The 20,341-nt window shown below is 53.0% G+C and overlaps 1 protein-coding gene across 1 annotated transcript in view; it reads right to left on the bottom strand.

The window, feature by feature from the left end:
- ZC3H3 (zinc finger CCCH-type containing 3) overlaps window positions 1–20,341 on the bottom strand; it is a gene marked incomplete at its 5' end in the record, with an annotated part of 42,237 nt that overhangs the window by 6,807 nt on the left and 15,089 nt on the right. The window contains 3 exons of the mRNA XM_027698551.1: window positions 3,199–3,407; window positions 4,923–5,101; window positions 17,340–17,471. Of these exons, the coding sequence (XP_027554352.1) occupies window positions 3,199–3,407; window positions 4,923–5,101; window positions 17,340–17,471 (520 nt within the window). The remainder of the gene's footprint in view (window positions 1–3,198; window positions 3,408–4,922; window positions 5,102–17,339; window positions 17,472–20,341) is intronic.

The following is a 20,341-nucleotide window of genomic DNA, read 5'->3' as shown; positions in this document are numbered from 1 at the left end:
TCGGCTGGAAAAGACCCCCAAGATCGTCGAGTCCAACCTCCGTGTTTTGGAAGGTGCTTGGGAAGCCCCCCCTCAAATCCCGGAATCATTTCGGCTGGAAAAGACCCCTAAGATCGTTGAGTCCAATCTCTGCGTTCTGGGAGGTGCTCGGAAAGCCCCAGTGCCCTCAAATCCCGGAATCATTTCAGCTGGAAAAGACCCTAAGACCATCGAGTCCAACCTCCATGTTTTGGCAGGTGCTTGGAAAGCCCCAGTGCCCTCAAATCCCAGAATCATTTTGGCTGGAAAAGACCCCTAAGATCACTGAGTCCATCCTCCGTGTTTTGGCAGGTGCTTGGAAAGCCCCAGCGCCCTCAAATCCCAGAATCATTTCAGCTGGAAAAGATCCCCAAGATCGTCGAGTCCAACCTCCGTGTTTTGGCAAGTGCTTGGAAAGCCCCAGCACCCTCAAATCCCGGAATCATTTCAGCTGGAAAAGACCCCTAGGATTGTCGAGTCCATCCTCTGTGTTTTGGAAGGTGCTTGGGAAGCCCCCCCTCAAATCCCAGAATCATTTCGGCTGGAAAAGACCCCCAAGATCGTCGGGTCCAACCTCCACGTTTTGGGAGGTGCTCGGAAAGCCCCAGTGCCCTCAAATCCCAGAATCATTTTGGTTGGAAAAGACCCTCCAAGACCATCAAGTCCAATCTTTGCCCACTCACCTCGTCCACAAATTACTCCTCCAACCCCAAATTCCCCCTCCGACCCCAAATTCCCAGGCTCCTCTTGCAGGGCGGGAGGACGACGGCGGGTTCTGCTCCGTGCATTCCCATCCCTCTCTTCCATCCCCTTTCCCCGTATCCCAAGCCCAGACCCCCACTGAGACCCCCCCAAGCTGATGCTGGTCCTTAAAGGTCACCTCCAAGCCCCCTCCCTGTTCCTGCCACGCATGGAGCCGGTGTTTTATCCTGTTCCAGGATTAAAAGGGCACTTTCCTCGAATTCTGAAGGTTTAACTGGGGAATTCAGCTCATTCCATAATAACAACTTGTCCCTCTCCTTATGTATGATCCCAACAATTTGTGTGTCGACTCCAGGCTCCACAAGCACAAACCCACCATTATCACCCCCAAAATCCCGACGCCGGTTACGCGAGGACTCATCCTGACCATTGACACAGCTCCGAATCCCGGAATCCTGGGATATTCTGAGCTGGGAGGGACCCACCAGGATCACCGAGCCCAGGTGAAGTGGCCACCACGGAGCGTTCGGTCCTTCAGCAGCACAGACAGCCTCATCCCGCCTCCTTTTGGGATTCCTCTTTCCCGTCAGGTTTTGGGAGCCCCTTGATTCTCCCGTGCCCCCAAACCCCTTGGATGAGCGTTAGGATGAGACCCAAGTATGGGCAGGCCCACGGGACAACATTCCCGTGTCCAGACTCGCTGCATTCCTTTGGCGGGGAAGCTGCTTCCTCATCGGATGATTTTACAGCCATCCGTGATTCCTGCCTGGTTTTCCTTCCCTATGGATCCTCCAGCATCTGTTTTCCCGATGCCACGTGATCCCCCGGGCGAAGGAGCGCGGACGGAATGTGTGCCCTGACCTCACCTCCATGGAGTTCCTCCCAGCATTCCCAAATGAACCAGTTCCTCCTCCCCACACCCAAAAAGCCTGGAAATCATCGTTCCCTGCACGGACACGCTGGATAAAGAGGAAAAGGACACCCTCGCTGCCAAGTTATTCCAGGCTGCCAAGTGAAATCCAGTGCCTTCCCCGGCCCATCCAACTTTCAACAGCCTTCTTATCCATGGATTAATTGCTCCAACTTCATCCCAGAGATAAAAACCCCACTCCGGGAACAATTCCCTGGCCCCGCTGCCAGGATCAAAAGGGAATTGAACCGGGGCCAAGGAGAGAGAAGGAGAGGGGAAGAAATCCCTGGAAAGGGAAGCCGAGAGGAGCTCTCCTGGCCGGAATTATCCCTCGCTGTTCCCACCATGCTGCAGTCCGCAGTGCACTCCTGTGACTTCAGGAATATGTTGTTAATCTCGGGAATTCTCTTTCCGACAGCATTGAGGCATCTCAGCCCTCCCTGGCTCGAAGTGATTGAAGATCTTTGGTGCCCACTCCGGCCTGGATTTGGTGCTGGATTCATCCCGCTCCAGCTGCACGGGAAGCAGGGATTTAGGATGGGAAGGGCTCCTACTGAGCCACATCCTGTGCCAGCTGAGCTGGGGGTGGGAATTCCATCATTCCTGCCACAAAATCCTGTGATTTGTGAGCCTGTTGTGAGATCCAGAGGCTGCACATCCCTCTGGAGAAGGATGGGAGAGGAAAAGGGAAGTGGGGAGCAACATCCCACTAAAAACCTCCCGGCCAGCGCTGGGGAGGAGCAGGAACATTCCCTGTCTTGCCATCTCCATCACCTCTGCTCCTGGAGAAACAGCCCTGGAGCAGCCCAAAGTCCCGTTCCCTACTGGATTTTCCAGAATTAGGAACCAAGGAAAACGTTGGAGAAGCAGAAACGCAGCAAAACTCCGCCAGCGAAACTCCAAAGACGTTTCCTCTCACGGCTCCAACGGTTTTCCCACTTTTTTCCCCCCACAGTTTCAAACTGAAACGTTTCCCTGAACTTTCTCTGAGATAAAAAGGTACGTGCCAGAATTCCCAAGGAGTTCTGCTCATGCTGAAACCACATTTTCCCAAAATTTCTACCCATTTCCGAAGCGGATAATCCCAGATTAAAGCAGCTCTTCCCTCAAACTCGCAGCCTGACAAACACCCCATCCCATTTCCCACTGGAACTTTGGATTTCCAAGTTTCCAAGCTATTTCCCGCCGGGAAACACGTGGGATGGATGGTCCAAAGGTCCTTCTGTTGGTCCAGTGGTGCATCCCACTGGAACACCCTCCTGTCAGGCACTGCTGTGCTTCCATCATGGGAATGAGATTGGATTCATGCTTGGGGAATTTATGGGAAAGGAAGGAGTTGATGACAAAATATGGGATAAAATCCTCCCACATGGTTTCAGGAGCAAACACAAGGATTTGTGCCCAGATGGGAGACCCAGTTTGGGCTCCCAGTGTGAACTGGTTTGGAGACTCCCAAGGAACATCAATCCAACAAAACTCATGGAGAGCAGCAGGGAATAACCCTCCTGCTCAGAAAACGGGACCAGCTCCCAGCACACGGGAGGAAAAGCAGAGGATGTGATTCCTACCTGGCTTCTCCTCCGGCTCATCCTCATCCTTCTCTACTTTGCAGCTCTGGAATCTGGGATATTCCGGGGATCGGAGGGAGATGAAGGATGGAAGCTTCTGCAGGCAGCTCGTCGGCTTGGCGTCCTCCTCTTTCCCAAACTTCCCCTCCTGCTCCGCACTGGAAGGTCCGGGAATTTCCCCATCGTCATGGAGCTGAGCTGGATCATTCCTGCAGGAGGCAGATAGGGCAAATATTAAGGAAAAATGAAACAATCCCGCTTGGCAACGCTGGGAATGGCACCACATGGCCCAGGGCTCCCGGGGCTCCATCCCAGGCCGCTCCGTATCCCTGGAGCCAACAGGGATTCAGCCAGAGCAACTCCCTCCCCAGCTGGATTCCCCGCCCTGCGCTTCCCTGCCAGTTTTCCAGCTCCTCAGATTCTCATGGAGGCTCCTGTTTGGGAGTGAGCAGAGGGAAGGGGAGCAGGGATGGCTCGGAGATGTCCCGCTGGGCTTGGCTCATTCCCAACCCCACCTCTCTCTTTCAGGCAAACCCGACACTCCGGCTTCTTTCCCATCTCCCACCACGGTGCCAATAAAGGGAAAAAAAAACCCCTCTGGAGCAGCTTCCAAGCCAGGGTGTGCTCCCATCCCCGCAGGAGGATGCCAGGAGCCTCCCAGCCACCCAGCCCTGCGCTCATCCCTCCTTCCCTAAAAAGAGCAGGGAGCTATTTTACACCTCGTTCACACCGGGAACGTGAGCTGGGTGTCATTCCAAGGCTCTTCTGTCACCCGGGATAAGTTGGGAGAACCTGCTGAGTGCTTGTCCCCCCTCTGCTACCTTACAAGGCAGGGCCAGGACGAGGCCCAGGCCCGGGAAGGAGCCTGGACCAGGCTGGCACAGCTCCCAGATCCCTGTGTTTCCATCCCACCTTCGCTCCCACCTCCCGCTGGGAAGAGCTACGGAGAAGCCGAGTGCCCGACTCCGGGTTTTCTCCTCCCACTCGGAGCGGGACTTTTAGACTTCGGCTTTTAAAGCCCCTCTCTGGCTTTAAGTTGAATTCCATTGGGATGCAGGAACTGCTTGAATTCCATTGGGAATGTCCTTCAGGAAGGGCTCAGGGGTGAGGGAAAGGAAGGGGAGGATGTGCCGAGGCCAGGGAAATCCGTCTCCTTGCGAGGATGAGGATCAACGTGTCCATCATCTGCCTGGGGGTCCAGCCCAGCACCCAAAAACACCAGGAAGAGCTCAGAGAGCTTCCAAGGACCCAACCCAGCATCCAACTGTTTTCCAAAGCCTCTGGTACCTCCGTGTCCACCCGGCGGTGAATCCAATCCCTCCGTGCCGTGCCGAGGGCTCAGCTCTGCTCTCCACATGGATATATAAGGAAGAGGGATGGTGGTTTCCAATTTTCCCCCAGAGCTATGGATAAGCTGGACCCACTTCCAGCAGTGGAATCCCCATTCCAGGGCTCTTCCATCTCCCAGGTCCACAAAAGCCTCGGAGACACCCGGAGCTGCCTGAGCCCTGGATGGCGCATTCCCAAGGACGAATCCTCTCTTCCCTCTCCATCAGCTCCCTCAAACACAAACACTGCCCAACCCTCCCTCCATCAGGAGGATAAATAAAATAAAAACCTTAAAATAAACCAGGACACAAGACCTGGAAGAGGAAAAACCCGGAGCGGGTCGGGAAGGAAACCGTTTAATCTGGCAAAAACGAGTTCATCCTGCTTTTTCCTACCTGTCCGGCTCCTCCTTGACCCATCTCCACTTGGAAGGGGGATCGGCGGCGTCTCCGTCTCCTCCCGCCTCCTTGGGGTGCCGCCTCTTCTGGGGGTGCAGGAGTTTGCAATGGACACCCTTGGGACAGACGCCCTTCCGGGCAAAGTCGGGACAAACCAGCGTGTGCTTCTTCTTGCACTGCCAGGGAAGGAGAGAGCGGCGTCGGGAAAACTGGGAAAACCCCCCGTGGGAGCACGGGAAGGGCTCCCGTGGGTGCCACTGACATCTCGCTAAAGGGAGGGGAGGATGTGTTGGTGTTCCCTTCTCCGGATCAAAATCCTACTCCACAACAAAACACTCTTACAAATAACATTCTCCTCTGGGATGTTCCAGGCTCACCCTCAGTTTTCCAAGTGATTTCATGGATCCAAGTGATTTTATGGATGCGGCGAGTTTGCCACCAAAGCCTTGATGGCAATGATTTACCCCCAAGGTGGCCATGCTAGGAGGTCCCCAAAGAGGTTAATTGGGCTGGAGAAGCTGGTTTTGGAGAGGACACATTGTCCCAGACATTCTCAGGACTTGGGAAGGAGCAGGGAAGAGCAGGAATAAAGTGCTTTTAGGACTTATTTTGGGATTGCTGCCCAGCCCTGAGGAAGGTGGTTGAAGGCTGGAGCTCAACCTGCTCTGCCCAGGGCTCAGAAATGAGCTTGGTTGATGCTCTCCCATCCCAGGAAGCTTAGTGTGGTCATGGAATGGGGCTGGAAAAACGATGGCATCCTGATGTTCCTCCCTAAAAGTGCTTCTGGCACTTCCAGACCCGTCGGTGGGAGGGAGGAGTCATCGGCGCTCCAGAGCTTCCCCACAAAGCTTCCTGCTGGGAAAGGGCACTTTTTGGTAGTGGGAAAAGGCAGGGAAGAGATGCAGGCAGGGAAGAGGAGATGCCTTCAGGTGGGATTTCCCTCAAGGTGACCGGGAATGTTGGTGGGGGGAAGGAGAAGGAACAACCTCTCTTGAATCTCCGACTATTCCCAACCCCGTCACAGCAAAACTCAGCAACTGAGAGAGTTCATTCCAATGTATCCCAAGGGATGAAGGGCAGGAGCAGGTCCTGGAGCCCTGTTAGTCCCACTCCCAGCCAGGATGCTCCATCCCACCCAGCTTGGCTTTCGCAGGAAGCGCCACATCCATGGTGGGACTCAACCCAACCCACCCAGCACAACCAAGGATTCCCAACGCCAACATTCCCTCGGTGACCCTCTCCACAAGAAAAGTGTGGTTTTCCAACCATGTGGCTCCTTCCAAACTCAGAAGCCCACCCAGCAAATCTCCTCGCCCCCATTTTGCACGGATCTAGGGGGGAAACCGGGATGAATCCACCGGGAAAGGAAACACCGGGACGGTTTCAGGATCATTCTGAAGGGGGGAGCTCCTGCCCTTTTCACGGAACGTGACTCCGGGGACACGGGAGCGGCTCCCCGTGCTGACCTTTGGGATGAACGGGATCCCTGCTGAGCCCTGGGAGAGCTCTCCTTGAAAAGGCAGAAGGGTTTGGCAGCTCTGCCTCCCGGGGATCCGGCACCGGAGCGAGGAGCTCGTCTGCCGGAGGTTGGGATGGTGCTGAGCAGCAGGAGGGCTGGGATGCAGACGGACACACGGATATAGTGGCTCCGTGGGGGGGGATGGCGCTGCTTTTCCACTAAAAATTCATAGAAAACCCCCCATTTCTGTGACTTTCCACCTCTGTCAGAAGCCAAGGGACAACTTGAAAGTCAAGCTGTGGCTCTGCCGTTACTCCAAAATCCCATGTTTCAGAGAAATATGGGATAATAAAATGGATTGGGTGGGAAGGGACCTTAAAATCACCCAGACCAACCCCCTGCCATGGGCAGGGACACTTCCCACTATTCCAGGTTGCTCCAACCTGACCTGGAACACTTCCAGGGATCCAGGGGCAGCCACAGCTTCTCTGGAAATTCCATTCCAGCCCCTCACCACCCTCCCAACCAAGAATTCCTTCCCAATATCCCACCTAACTCTCTGGCAGTGGGAAGCCATTCCCTGTGTGCTGTCCCTCCATCCCTTGTCCCAAGTCCCTCTCCAGCTCTCCTGGAGCCCCATTAGGTCCTGCAAGGGGCTCTGAGGTCTCCCTGGATCCTTCCCTTCTCCAGGTGAACACCCCCAGCTCTCCCAGCCTGGCTCTCCAGAGGCTCCTGTCTCCATTTTCCTCATTTTCCCACCTCACCCGCAGACAGGACACATCCCGGACCAAAGACAAATGCTTGGAAAAGGCAGTGACAGGACAGGAATTCAAAGAGAGGAATTTCTCCCAAAATATTAATGAGAAGAAAAGCAAATCCCTCCACCTGAAAACTGCCTTAAAAAAAAGGGAAACGAAATTAGGGAAGAGGAAAAATAACAGCACGAGACTGTGGGGATGGGAAACCCCCTGGGGCAGGGTCCTGGTCCAACCATCCCAGTTCCTGGAATTACAGAATATCCCGAGTTGGAAAGCCCCCCCCACAAGGATCAATGACTCCAAATCCTGGCTCTGCACAGGACAACCCCACAAATCCCTGAAAAGCGAGACCCACTTCTGGATAGAGGTTTTCCAGCCCTAAATGGGCTTGGAAAGGAGAAGAGCAGGGAAAAAAAGGAGCCTCGGCCTCCAAAACCCGCACGGATGCTACACTGAGGGATGCTGCTGTTTTTGGGGAAAAGCCAAGGAACGTGGCTGCTTCTTCCCCGAGGGATGGGACAGCGCCGGGATCGGGATGTGCTCCGAGCTCCCGAGTCAATCCCATGTTTGTTGGCTCCATGGCAAAAAGATACTTAATAAAGCAAACAAACCGTGTGTGACTAATCCCGGGGCCGCGCTCCCGGCTCAGGTTCCTAATGGCTTTTCCACGCCTTTCCCAACCCTCCTTCCGGAACGCCCCGTCCACACCCCGCTGTTTGGGGGGCTGGGATGGCAGGGCTTGGGATCGCCTTCCCCGCTGGAAAAGCCCCTTCTGTTTATTTACAGCGGCCTCCCCCGCTCCTGGTCCCGCGGGAACGAGGCGCCGGGTTTGCCGCAGGGAATTTTCGCTTCTCCGCCGGGACGAGGCCGAGCCGGGGCTGTGGGGTGGTGCTGGGAGCCATCTGATCCCTTCCACCTGTCGGGGTGGCTAATTATACCCCCCCAACCCACCCCCGGGACCCCCGCCAGCCCCACAGGTTGGGCCATAAAAAGGGGGAGGCAAAAAAAATTCCGACGGGGAAAAAACCCGTCGGGGGCGAAACCTCGCCCCAACCTTCCAGCGGCGGGAGGGAGGTGCCACGATCCCGCTGATGATCCCGCTGATGATCCTGCTGTGGGGTTCCCCCCTTGGCCTGCCCGGGGTTGGGATGGTGCCCAGCTGGCAATTCCCGTGTCCAGGACTGCCAAGAAAGCTCCGGGTGAATTCCAAGGTGCCGTTGGCCTTAAATGGTCCAATGAATCCCGACGTGCCCCGGGAAAGCGGGATTGGGATGAGGGGCTTTGCAGGGCCCGGCCTTCTTTAGCACGGAGCTGGCAAAGGAGGAGGAGGAGGAGGAGGAGGCAGCAGCTGGTGGAAAGGCCTCGGGAATGATGTTAACGAGGTTTTTCCATGGACAAGCTCGACGGGAGGAGGTGGAGGGTGGGAGGAAGGCCAGGTCGGGTCACTGGGCCAAGTACCCGGCACCCGCTGACCCAACGATCCCATCCAGCCCGGCATTCCCGAGCACTTTGCTCAGGGTGAACTTCTCAGGTGTCTCCAGGCTTATCCCACCTCCTGCTCCTTTCCCAGGAGAGGGACAAGAGATGGCCTTTGATGATCCTTGGGAGGTCCCTCCCAACTCGGAAGTGCTGGAGCGTCTTCCCATCTCCTTGGACCATTGGATCTGTGTCCCAACTCCCTCAGTCCACTGTGGTGGACACAAATCCCACCAGACAGACTTTTTGGGGAGATGGGAGCACTAAAACCATGAGTTATTCCCCAAAACTCCAGCGCCTCAACTCCAGTATTTCCGATTTTTTTAAACCCCTCTGGAGCATCCCATGGAGCTTCACCAGAGCTTTTCCAGCAGCAGGATTAACCACCTGGATGGCTGTCTTCCCATCTCCTTGGACCTGTGTCCAAGTCCCTCCATCTGCTGTGATGGACACAAATCCCACCAGCCAGACATTTTGGGGAGATAGGAGCACTAAACCCACGAGTTATTCCCCAAAACTCAAGCGCCTCAACTCAAGTATTCCCTAGTCTTTTAAACCCCTCTGGAGCATCTCATGCAGCTTCACTGGAGCTATTCCAGGTATCCCCCAAGTTGAGCAGCAGGATTAACCACCTGGATGGCTGTCTTCCCATCTCCTCAGACCTGTGTCCCTCCATCCCCCGTGATGGACACAAATCCCACCAGCCAGACTTTTTGGGGAGATGGGAGCAACTTTATTCCCCAAAACTCAAGCGCCTCAACTCCAGCATTCCCTATTTTTTTAAACCCCTCTCGAGCATCCCACGGAGCTTCACCAGAGCTTTTCCAGCAGCAGGATTAACCACCTGGATGGCTGTCAGACTCTTTTAATGTCCCCCTGAGTGGCTGTTGGGAAGCGGCGGCTGGAGGTGCCGGAGCGTTTTCCGAAGTGACAGCCAGGAAATGGCTTTTTTTTTTTTCCCCCGATGGCTTTGCAATAATTGGGTGCAGATGGAAACAGCCTCGGGACAAAAAAAAAAAGAAAAAATATTCCCAGCTCCCACCCTGTCGTTTAAAACCTGGAGGGCGACGCATCCCCAGCATCATTCCACGGTGGAATTTAACCCCCGCGGTTATCCGGAGGGATTTGCTCCAAAAAAAAAAGGTTTCTGCCCTCCAAACGGGGTTTGGTGCCCTAGAAAAATGCCTGATATAGGATGGTCTCCTCTAAATCCTCGCTAGGATTTGGGATCTAAGTGTTCTCTAGGATCTACCACCAACCTCCTCCCTTGGAATTTGTGGGAAATAAAACAACATTGGAACAGAAATACCTCCGGGGCTGGAGCGAGAACGGGATGTTTGGAAAATCATTGGGAAAATCGTATTTATGAGGCAGAAAAGTGGTTGGGAGGGGATCCCTGCCCAGGGCAGGGCTTTGGAACAAGAGGGGTTTTAAGGTCCCTTCCAATCCAAGCCATTCCATGATTCTGTGGATCAACGGCACCGCTCAGCTCACCAAGGGGGCACCCAATCCCACACTAATATGTCATTAATGAAGATATTAATTAGTCCTGGTCCCAGTATGGGCTGATTTGGTCCTGGTCCCACTTGGACACCGAGCCATTGGCTGGAACTCTTTGGATGTGGCCATCCAGGGGAATCCCCAACCTGCTGCCTGCAGAATTCAACCATTCCCTGCACTGCTTTGGTGAGGAATTCCACTTCCATCAGGGACCCCCACGATCCCATCCATCCCATCCCAGAGCCACTTTCACCTGGGGAAGCCACCAATGGCAATGACCAATCCCAAATCATCTCTGCTGGTGTCCACTGGACATTCCCAGGAGTCTCATCTCCGTCAGGGATGACGGGGTTCCGCCACGTGTGCGATTCCAGGTGGCTCAGGGAAGGATTCCAACGGAATCCAGGGGTTCTTTAGGAAGAGCACTGGCAGCAGGTCGATGGAGATGGTCCTGCCCCTCTCCTGAGCCCTGGGAAGGCACATCTGGAGCGTCGTGTCCGGCTCCGACAGCGGAGACCAGACGGGACCAAAGGGACATTCCAACAGGAAGCAAAGGCAAAATCTGCCCTTTTTTTGGGTTCATCTCTGCAGAAGTTCAGCTTGAAATCAAGAACTTGCTGCCCCATCACTAAATTCCCACTTCAGCTGCTGCTTTCCTCCCCCCCACCCTGAAAACTTCCTAATTTTAATATTTTGTGATGCACCTCCTTCTACAAAGCGTAAAAAAAAAGAGAAAATCCCCGGCCTGGGATTGATCTCAGCACAATTATCAACAAATTCCTGGGCTATTAAACTGTTTCGGGTCGTCCTGATAAGCCCCATCTTTGACATAAAGATGTTGGAGATGCTACAATTAAATTGCAGCTGCAATAAGAACCCTCATTATGCCACTTACAGCCTCCAGGAAATAAGATACAACTGGAAAGCCACGAGATTTCCGCGGAGATATCCGGGTAGGATTGGCCACGGAAGAATCCTGATGGGTTTAAACACTACAAAGTGTTTCCAGTGGGAGGATCCCACAGCCAGGATGGAGATTTATCATTTAATTTTCAACAGAGGAGATGGACAAGGACTCAATATTCCCAAATCCATCCTGGACAACCCCTCACGACCTTAAAAGCAGCCCCCATTGCCAATCCTACCCACTTTTTATTTGAAATAAAGATTTTTTTCCTTACTAATCAGTTTGGTGGCTGCACATTATAAGAGGGGGGGAAATAAACTCCAATAAAGCTCCCAGAAAAACATCTGTCAACCAGAGCCAAAACGAAGGATAAATGGAATAAAAGTTGCTTTTGTAGCTGATTTTCATAGGGCTGACTATAAAAGAGCCATCAAAGGCAGAGCTCTCCATCAGCTGTTTCCCAGAGATCGTGGAATTCGGGAATTGTTGAGGTTGGAAAAGCCCTCTAAGATCATCGAGTCCAAGCCACGGCCCCAAGTGCTACTTCCAAGAAATCCCTCTAGGGATGCGGATCCCACCTCTCCCAGTGCCAGGTGAAGAGTTCCTCAGGGTGCTCAAGGAAAAGCCAAGTTGGGATTCAACCTGGAAACCAAAAGAGTGGGAAAAAGACACGGAAAACCCAAGATCTGAGGGTGTGAGGAAAGAAAAATGTCATTTTAACCGAAAAAAGCTGAGAATACACAACAGGAACAGAGTTGAGCTTCAACTTCCCGGGATAAAAGATTAAAAAGGAATAAGGAGCCCAAGTTGATGTTTTCCATCAGGAATCCATCCCCTGGATAACGGAGGGAAAATCCCAAATGACATTTTCATGTCGGGTGCTGCTCTCACAGCTCTGGTGAAAAAAAATTAGGAAAAAAAGAAAAAAATTAGAAAAAAAGAAAAAATCAGAAAAAAAGAGAAAAAAATTAGAAAAAAAATAGGAAAAAAAGAAAAAATTAGAAAAAAGGAAAAATAGGAAAGAAAAAATTCGAAAAAAGAAAAAATTCCAAAAAAGAAAAAATAGAAAAGAAAAAATAGAAAAAAGAAAAATAGAAAAAATAAAAAATTAGAAAAAAATAAAAAATTAGAAAAAAGAAAAAATTAGAAAAAAAAGAAAAAAATTAGAAAAAAAATTAGAAAAAAGAAAAAATTAGGAAAAAATTAGAAAAAATTAGAAAAAATTAGAAAAAAAAGAAAAAACTAGAAAAAATAAAAAATTAGAAAAAAGAAAAAATAAGGAAAAAATTAGAAAAAATTAGAAAAAAAGAAAAAATTAGAAAAAAGAAAAATTAGCAAAAAAAAAATTAGAAGAAAAGAAAAATTTTCCAATTTTTCTTTAGAAAATTTAACTCATTTTTTAAAGATATGGGTTAAATTTCATGTGTTATGGTGGGAAACTCTTCGACTTCCGGCAGAAAAGGGGAAAAGAACCAACTGAAGGCACCGAAAAAAAAAAACCAACAGGAGAAGGAGGTTAAAAAATCCCCACATTTGCATTTTCTGCAGCAAAGTCGAGCAGCTGCCGCTGTGGGAAAGCACCACAATCCACTTCCTTGGGAAGCTGCACTTCCTTGGGAAGCGCCGGTTGCTCAGGTCTGCCCTGGCCACCTCGTTTTACACGGATAAGGAGCAAATCTCTGGGGAAAGGCCGGTGGTGCCACAAAGAAAACAAAAAAAGAGGGATTTTTGGGAGGCTGATGGGCTTCCCCAGCCCGGCTCATCCCTGATTTATTCCAGCAGCTTTTCCCCGGAAGCCTCGTTGTTTAATCTTGCAGTGTTCTCGCCGCTTAAAGGCTCCCACGGGGGAACGACTTCCGAGGAAACGCGGAGAGAGAGGGATTTCCCGCGGCTCCCGCGCCTTCGTGGACACGGAGAGGGGGAGGTTGTTTAATTCCAGACAGTTTTCCAGGTGCAGCAGTTGGAGGGGAATGGCCTGACTCGCTTGCCTTTGCTCCGGCACACTGGGAATGCTGGAGAAATCCAGCACCGAGAGCTTCCCAAGGTTCTGATTCTCATATATCCCAATAAGTACTGGAATGGTTTGGGTGGGAAGGGAGCGGAAAGATCATGGAATTCCAACCCCATGCCACGGGCAGGGACACCTCCCACTAGCCCAGGTTGCTCCAACATGGCCTTGGACACTTCCAGGGATGGGGTAGCCACAGCTTCTCTGGGAATTCCCTTCCAGCCCCTCCCTACCCTCCCAGTCAAGAATTCCTTCCCAAAATCCCATGGAAATCTCCCTTCCACATTTTGTGCCTGTAAGGCAAATCCCAAGGAAATCTCCCTTCAATGTTTCATGCCTGTAATGCAAATCCCAAGGCAGTTGCTCCTTGGGATCACCTATGGATGTGATCCAAGTGCTTGTGGTGATTCCCAGATCCAAGTTCTTGGCCACGCAGAGATCTCAGCCCATCAAATATGGGTTGGGTTGGAAGGGACCTTCAAGATCATGGAATTCCAACCCCCTGGAATTCCAGAGCCATGGGCAGGGACACCTCCCACTATCCCAGGTTGCTCCGTCCAACAAGGCCTTGAACAATTCCAGGATGGAGAATCCACAACCATCCAATGTCTCCTGCCGCTTCTCCCCAGCCTTGGGATCACACTACCATGAACGGCAACTTCATCCCTCACATCCACATCCTCATCCCACCCTCTCCCAGGGAATTCCCGGCCCAACAGGAGGCTCCAGGTGGGAGGAGGGATGTGGAGCCAGAGAGGAGCAGCTCATCATCTTTGGAAAACCCTGGGGAGCCCCTGAGAGAGAAGACCCATTTCTCCCTCTCTTCCCACTTCCAGGGAAGGTCAGGGAGCCCCAGGAAAGGCGGGACAGAGACCTCCAGGGTGGGAATCTCTGCATGGATTCAGCTGAGCCACGGATGCTGCCGTGTTTAGGGATGATCCAGATATCCATGGGGATATTTGGAGCCCTGTTTCACCCACTGCTTCACCAAGCTCAACTCGCAGGTCCCTCCAATCCCTTTGGGAAGCACAGAAAGGGGAGAAATTCCCAAGCCACGACTGAGGAACCCGTTGAGGCTGCTGGAAATCAAGGTCCTCTCTCTGCCACCAGTTCCACCTTCCAGAAACAGAATCCCAGGATCATTTAGGTTGGAAAAGACCCCCCCAAGATCAGCGAGTCCAACTAATTAATATTGGGGATGACATTCCCTTAATGAAGGAACTGCCCCTTCTCCCAAAGGGTGGAGGGACCTTGGCCCTCTCCAGCCCACATTCCCAGAAAAAGGGATTTGGGAATGCCAACTTAAAGCTTTCTCACTTTATCCCACATAATTCCCGACAAAGCCGGAGCAGGTTTGGCCCTGGCAGTTGGAGTTCCAGCCCACGGGATGGGTCAAAGGCCTGATCCACTTGTCCTGGAATCCTCCGAGACATCCCAGGAAGTGCTTAAGTGGCGCCGCCGCCACGTCATAAATTATGGATCATAATGGACACTTTTGATGGCAGCCTGATAAAAACCAGGAATTGCTCTTTGGGGAGGAGCCCGAGGAGGAAAATCCCTGTGGGAGAAGAGCCCCGTGTGCCGAATTTCAGCCCAAAAGCACCTAAATTCCAAATTATTGCTCCCCTTCTCCAAGTTTATCCACCCAGGACGTCGCTCCGGCGTCTCCCCCGTTTCCCGGGCGGGGAAAGGCGGAACGAGGGGAAGATTTACTCCCAGCCTAAATTATTCACCGGGAAAAGGGAGCGTTGCCTCTTTAACGAGCCGTCGTTTTTTATGGAAGCCGAGGTTAACATTTTTCCCTCGATTCAGGAGAATATTAGAAACTCTCCGGGGTCCATTTGAGGACTTTCCGCTCGGAGCAAAAGGCCCGGACTCAGCACTTTCCATATTATTTAGAGAATAAAATTAACCCTTAATGGCCCACGCCGGTATTTCTCCCTCCCCCAGTTCAATCTGGCCCTCTCAGCACTTTCTCCCCCATCCATAATTACAGGCTGCTATCCATCATCCGGAGGAGAATGCCTTCCCCGACGCTCCCAAAGTGACGCCGTAAGCACTTTTCCTAATAGAATAAATATTCTAACTATCTCTTTGATATTTTCATTTAAATTGCAATAGTTTTTTCGAAATAAATTGGCACAGGCCCCTGCCCGCGTGGTTGGCGCTGGGCTGGAGGGGAGGCCGGCGGCGTTCCCGTGTTTTTCCTTCCCGGGAATTGTTTATCCCGTCCCCTCCGTGCGCTGCCACGAGAAGGAATTAAGCCTGGACTAATTTATTAGAGCTTCCCTCCGTTGCTTGCCCTAAAACTCTCCCTTTTGGCTTTTTTTTCCCCCTCCCTTCTTCTTGCCTGGTTTTTGCTCCGTGGCGCTTTTTTCCTCGGGAAAAGGTGGGACTTGGCTTAAAGGTTGGACTCGATGGGCTCCAAGGTCTTTTCCCAACCTAAACGATCCAATTATTCCACTCAAGGTCGTGTTTGGATTCTGTTTGGAGCCTGGGACAGGTGATGACACCCAGGGGATTGGGAATGGGGCGCCCACGGCTCCGCTCAGCCAATGAAGGATGGAGAAAAGGAGGGAAAAGCCCTTTGGAGTTCCAGCACATGGATCCAAGCATCCAGCTGCTCATCCCAGCATCTTTCCCAGTGGGAAGCAGCCAGAACCATGAGGAAGGAAGAGATCTCCAGGAGCAGCAAGTGCTTAGGGGGACATGAATGAAGGTGCTGCCGGTTGCTGTCGGCTCACGGAAGCGGATGAACCGATCCAGGACATGGAGGAGATGGTTTTTCCATAGGAAAAGCATCTCAAAGGTGCTTCCCAGCTTCCCAGAGGAAGAGGATGGCTGCCATCCTCCCCCTGGGCTCAGCAATGGCCCAACGCTGCACAGCAAATCATGGAATCATGGAATGGTTTGGGTGGGAAGGGACATTAAAGGTCATCCAGTTCCACCCCCTGCTGTGGGCAGGGACACCTCCCACTATCCCAGGGTGCTCCAACCTGGCCTTGGACACTTCCAGGGATCCAGGGGCAGCCACAGCTTCTCTGGGAATTCCAGCCCAGTCACTCACCACTCTCACAGCCAAGAATTCCTTCCCAATATCCCATCTAACCCTCTGGCAGTGGGAAGCCATTCCCTGTGTGTTGTCCCTCCACCCCTTGTCCCAAGTCCCTCTCCAGCTCTCCTGGAGCCCCTTTAGGCCCTGCAAGGGACTCTCAGGTCTCCCTGGATCCTTCTCTTCTCCAGGTTGGACATTCCCAGCTCTCCCAGCCTGGTTCCAGAGCAGAGGGGCTCCAGCGCTTGGAGTATCTCTGTGGCCTCCTCTGGATCTGCTCCAGCAGCTCCACACCCTTGGGAGGACCCCAGTGAGGACCTGAGCTTGCTGCCACCCCCTCCTCCCATCCCTTATGAAGAACAGGGGAGCCACAAGATGTTGGTTAAACCCCAACATTCCATTTTTTTGCACTTTAAGAGCCCTAAAATTCCAGGGAAGCTGCTCTGCCTCAAGCTCTGCCCATTCCATTGGGTTCCATAAGCTCATGGATGAGGTTGGAACTCTCCCCAGGGCACACAGGAAGTCCATGCAGGACTTCACTGATCCAAACCAGAGGATCCTCAGGACCTGGAGGTAGCTCCATGAATCCCCAGGACCTGGAGGTGACTCCATGAATCCCCAGGACCTGGAGGTGACTCCACGAATCCCCAGGACCTGGAGGTGGCTCCATGAATCCCCAAGACCCGGAGGTGGCTCCATGAATCCCCAAGACCCGGAGGTGACTCCATGAATCCCCAGGACCTGGAGGCGACTCCATGAATCCCCAGGACCTGGAGGTGACTCCATGAATCCCCAGGACCTGGAAGTGGCTCCATGAATCCCTAGGCACATCCCTAAGCTCAGCTGGGAAGGCTGGTCTTGCTCCCAAGACTAAACCACAACATTTAAGGCTCAAGTTTTAACCCATCCCGGACCCAGCATGGAAAACAAGCTTTAACATCCATGGATTTCCTATGGAAAACAGGGAATCACAAGCCTTTTCTTTTCCATCTGTTTAGGGGAGGGGTTTTCCGGGCAGGGGAACACGGACACCCCGGGAAGGCTCTTCCCAGGAAACACCAGCACAATGTTTATGAGTCAAAGCCTCGGATTTCATTCCTTTTTTTTTTTTCCCTGCCTGTAAACCCACTTTTCCACAACCCTTGGGAAAACCAGTTCATCCCCTCCGGGCGTTTTCCAGCCCCGCGGCGCCGTCGGAACGTCGCTCGCGCCTTTGGACCCCGGGAAGCCGGGATAAATAAACCCCTTCCTTACCTTTTCTCCCATGGGACAATATCCCTTGAGGAAATCCTGGCACACCTCCGCCTTCCTGGACACGTAGACATGGCTGTAGGGGCAGTTGCTGTTGCTGCAGATCCCCTTCAAGTAGTAGGAACACACCGGCATCTGGAAGAGAAACCCGGATCCGGGATCATTCGACCCCTCCCCAGAGCGGAAATAAAGAGAAACCTTTTGCCAGCCAATGATCCCAGAGGGATTTTTTAGCTCTTCCTTTGACATCCTGCAAGGAATATCCCTGATGTTCCGTGGTCTCCTGGTGTGTGAACGCGCTCGGCTCAGCATCCCTTGGGATGCTGGAGGGGTTGGAAAGCAGGGAGTGGCCACCAGGAGGGAAACCTGGAGAACATCATTCCCAAGGGGTGATACAGCCATGGAGATGGGAATAGCAGCAACAGGGATCAACATCCTCTGAGGGGTTCTGGCCACCCCAAAGGCCAAAACCCCATCCTTTGGTTTTTCCATGGATAAAGGCTCCACAAGGTGGGTCTTAGAACTTCCACAAGGATTTTGGGGAAGCTGCATCATTCCAAGGAACCCCCACCAAGGGCTGCGAGCGATGGGATGCTCCTGTGGGATTGCTCCAGGAGGGATATCCCAGGAGGGAGGGAGGGAAAAGACAAGGAGATCCCAGGCTCCTTTCAAATCCAGAGATTTGAGAAAGGGAGAGTTGGATCCAGAGGCACAGCCCTGCTCCCACACCCCCCATTCCCGAGGCACCACAGGGAAAACCGACGGAGCAGGATCCAAACTTCCCCTTGTGCCAGCTGTTGGAATCAACCCCAAATTCCCAGCCTGCTGTGATATTCCAGCATCCTTAACTCACCCCCTACCACAGGCAGAATGTGCTGAGCTGGTCCAGCTCCTCCTACTCTGCCCTACATCCCAAAATTCCTCCCTGTATAACATGGGATCAATCCCTCCATTCACCGGCAGCATCCCAGTCCTGCCAGTTCCTTTCCCTCTCCTCTAGGTTCCTTTCTCTCTCCTCCAGGCTCCTTTCCCACTCCTCCAGATTCTTTTCTTGTTCCTCCAGGCTCCTTCTCCTCTGCTCCATGGTCCTTTCCCTCTCGTCCATGGTCCTTTCCCACTTCTCCATGGTCCTTTCCCTCTCCAGGTTCCTTTCCCTCTCCTGCTCTTTCCCCTCTCCTCCAGGTTCTTTTCCCTCTCCTCCAAGCTCCTTTCCCTCCAGGCTCCTTTCCCTCTCCTCCAGGTTCCTTTCCCTCTTCTCCAGGCTCCTTCCCTTCTGAACCAGGTTCCTTTCCCTCCAGGCTCCTTTTCCTCCAAGTTCCTTTCCCACTCCTCCGTGGTCCTTTCCCACTCCTCCAGGCTCCTTTGCCTCCAGACTCCTTTCCCTCTCCTCCAGACTCCTTTCCCTTCTCCTCCAGCCTCCTTCTCCCTCTCCTCCAGCCCCCTTTCCTTCTCCTCCAGATTCTTTTCCCACTCCTCCATGATCCTTTCCCTTTCCAGGCTCCTTCCCTTCTCCTCCAGGCTCCTTTTCCTCTCCTCCCAGCTCGTTTCCCCCTTCTCCATCTTCCCCCTTTTCCAGGCTCCTTTCCCTCTCCAGCCTCCTCTCCCTCTCCTCCAGCACCACAACATTCCCAACCCTACAACAACCCCGGGCGGGGACTTATCCACTGAAAAAACCCAAACCACCCTTATCCCTGAAGGGCACGGGGAGGGTTTGTCGGGAACTACGAGAGAGAGGGGCAAGAAAACAAAAGGGACGCTCGGAAAAAAAGAAAAAAAAAAAAAGAGAAGAGTTTATCTTTAATTGCCTTTGAAGCGCCGACATTCCCGAAAGGACGGGGCTCGGGAAGCCGCCAACGACTCCCTTAATGCGCCTTTTGATGGAGAGCCCGAATTAGCGCTAATAAAAAGGGATAATAAAGGCGGCTCTGCCCCCGAGGCGCGGCCCCTCCCGCCCGCCGAGCCCGGGCCATTATCGAGGGGCAGCAGCTCCGCGGGTTTAATTAACCTTGTTAATTGTAAGCGGCCCGGCCGCACAAACAACCCCTTCGCGCTGCGGGGGAGGCGCTTCCGCGATCCCAAAACTCCGCGGGAGCCTCCCGGGCTGCTCCAGGGCTGACTTTGGAAGGTTAGGGAGGAAAAAAATGCTGATTCCTCGCCGAGCTCCTCAAGGGGAAAAGCTGTTGGAGCAGCTCCCCTGCACTCCCAAACCACCTCGCTCACGGGCATTGGGTTCTCTCTGTCACTGCTGGAGGAATCCGTGGCTCTGATCCCGCCTGGAGAATTCCCTGGGCAGATGCTCCTCACCCAGGGCGCTGTCCTGTGTCCCCTCTGGAGCAAAATTCCCCTAACTGCCAGTTCTCCCTCTCCTCCAGGCTCCCTTCCCTCTTATCCAGGGTCCTTTCCCTCTCCTCCAGGCTCCTTTCTTTTTCTTCCAGGTTCCTTTCCCTCTCCCTCCAGGTTCCTTTCCCTCTCCTCCAGGTTCCTTTCCCTCTTCTCCAGCTTTCCTCTCCTCCAGGCTCCTTTCTTTCTCTTCCAGGCTCCTTTTCCTCCAGGTTCCTTTCCCCTCTCCTCCAGGTTCCTTTCCCTCTCCTCCAGGTTCCCTTCCCTCTCCTCCACATTCCTTTTCCTCTCCAGAGAAAGCTCTGCGGCAGCTGAACCCACGTGGCTTTCCTACAGAAAACTGGGATTATCCTCATTTTTCAGTGGGGAAACTGAGGCACGGGAGTGCTCCAAGGTTTCATCCTGAACCCAAGAGTTCTTGATCCTTCACGTCCTGGAAGGGGAAAAGCTGTTGGAGCAGCTCCCCTGAGCTCCCAAACCGCCTCGCTCGTGGTTCCCAGGTTCTCTCTGTCGCTGCTGGAGGAATCCATGGCTCTGATCCCGCCTGGAGAATTCCCTGCTCTGCCTTGCCCTTATCTGTGGAGCAAAATTCCCCTAACTGCCAGTTTTTCCTCTCCCCCAGGGTCCTTTGCCCCCAGACTCCTTTCCCTCTTCTCCAGCTTTCC

This window comes from Neopelma chrysocephalum, unplaced genomic scaffold (genome assembly GCF_003984885.1).
Source record: "Neopelma chrysocephalum unplaced genomic scaffold, ASM398488v2 Primary Assembly neopelma1_129, whole genome shotgun sequence".
NCBI lineage: Eukaryota > Metazoa > Chordata > Aves > Passeriformes > Pipridae > Neopelma > Neopelma chrysocephalum.
The sequence above is the reverse complement of the archived record's forward strand: the minus strand, read 5'-3'. Positions and strand labels throughout refer to the sequence as shown.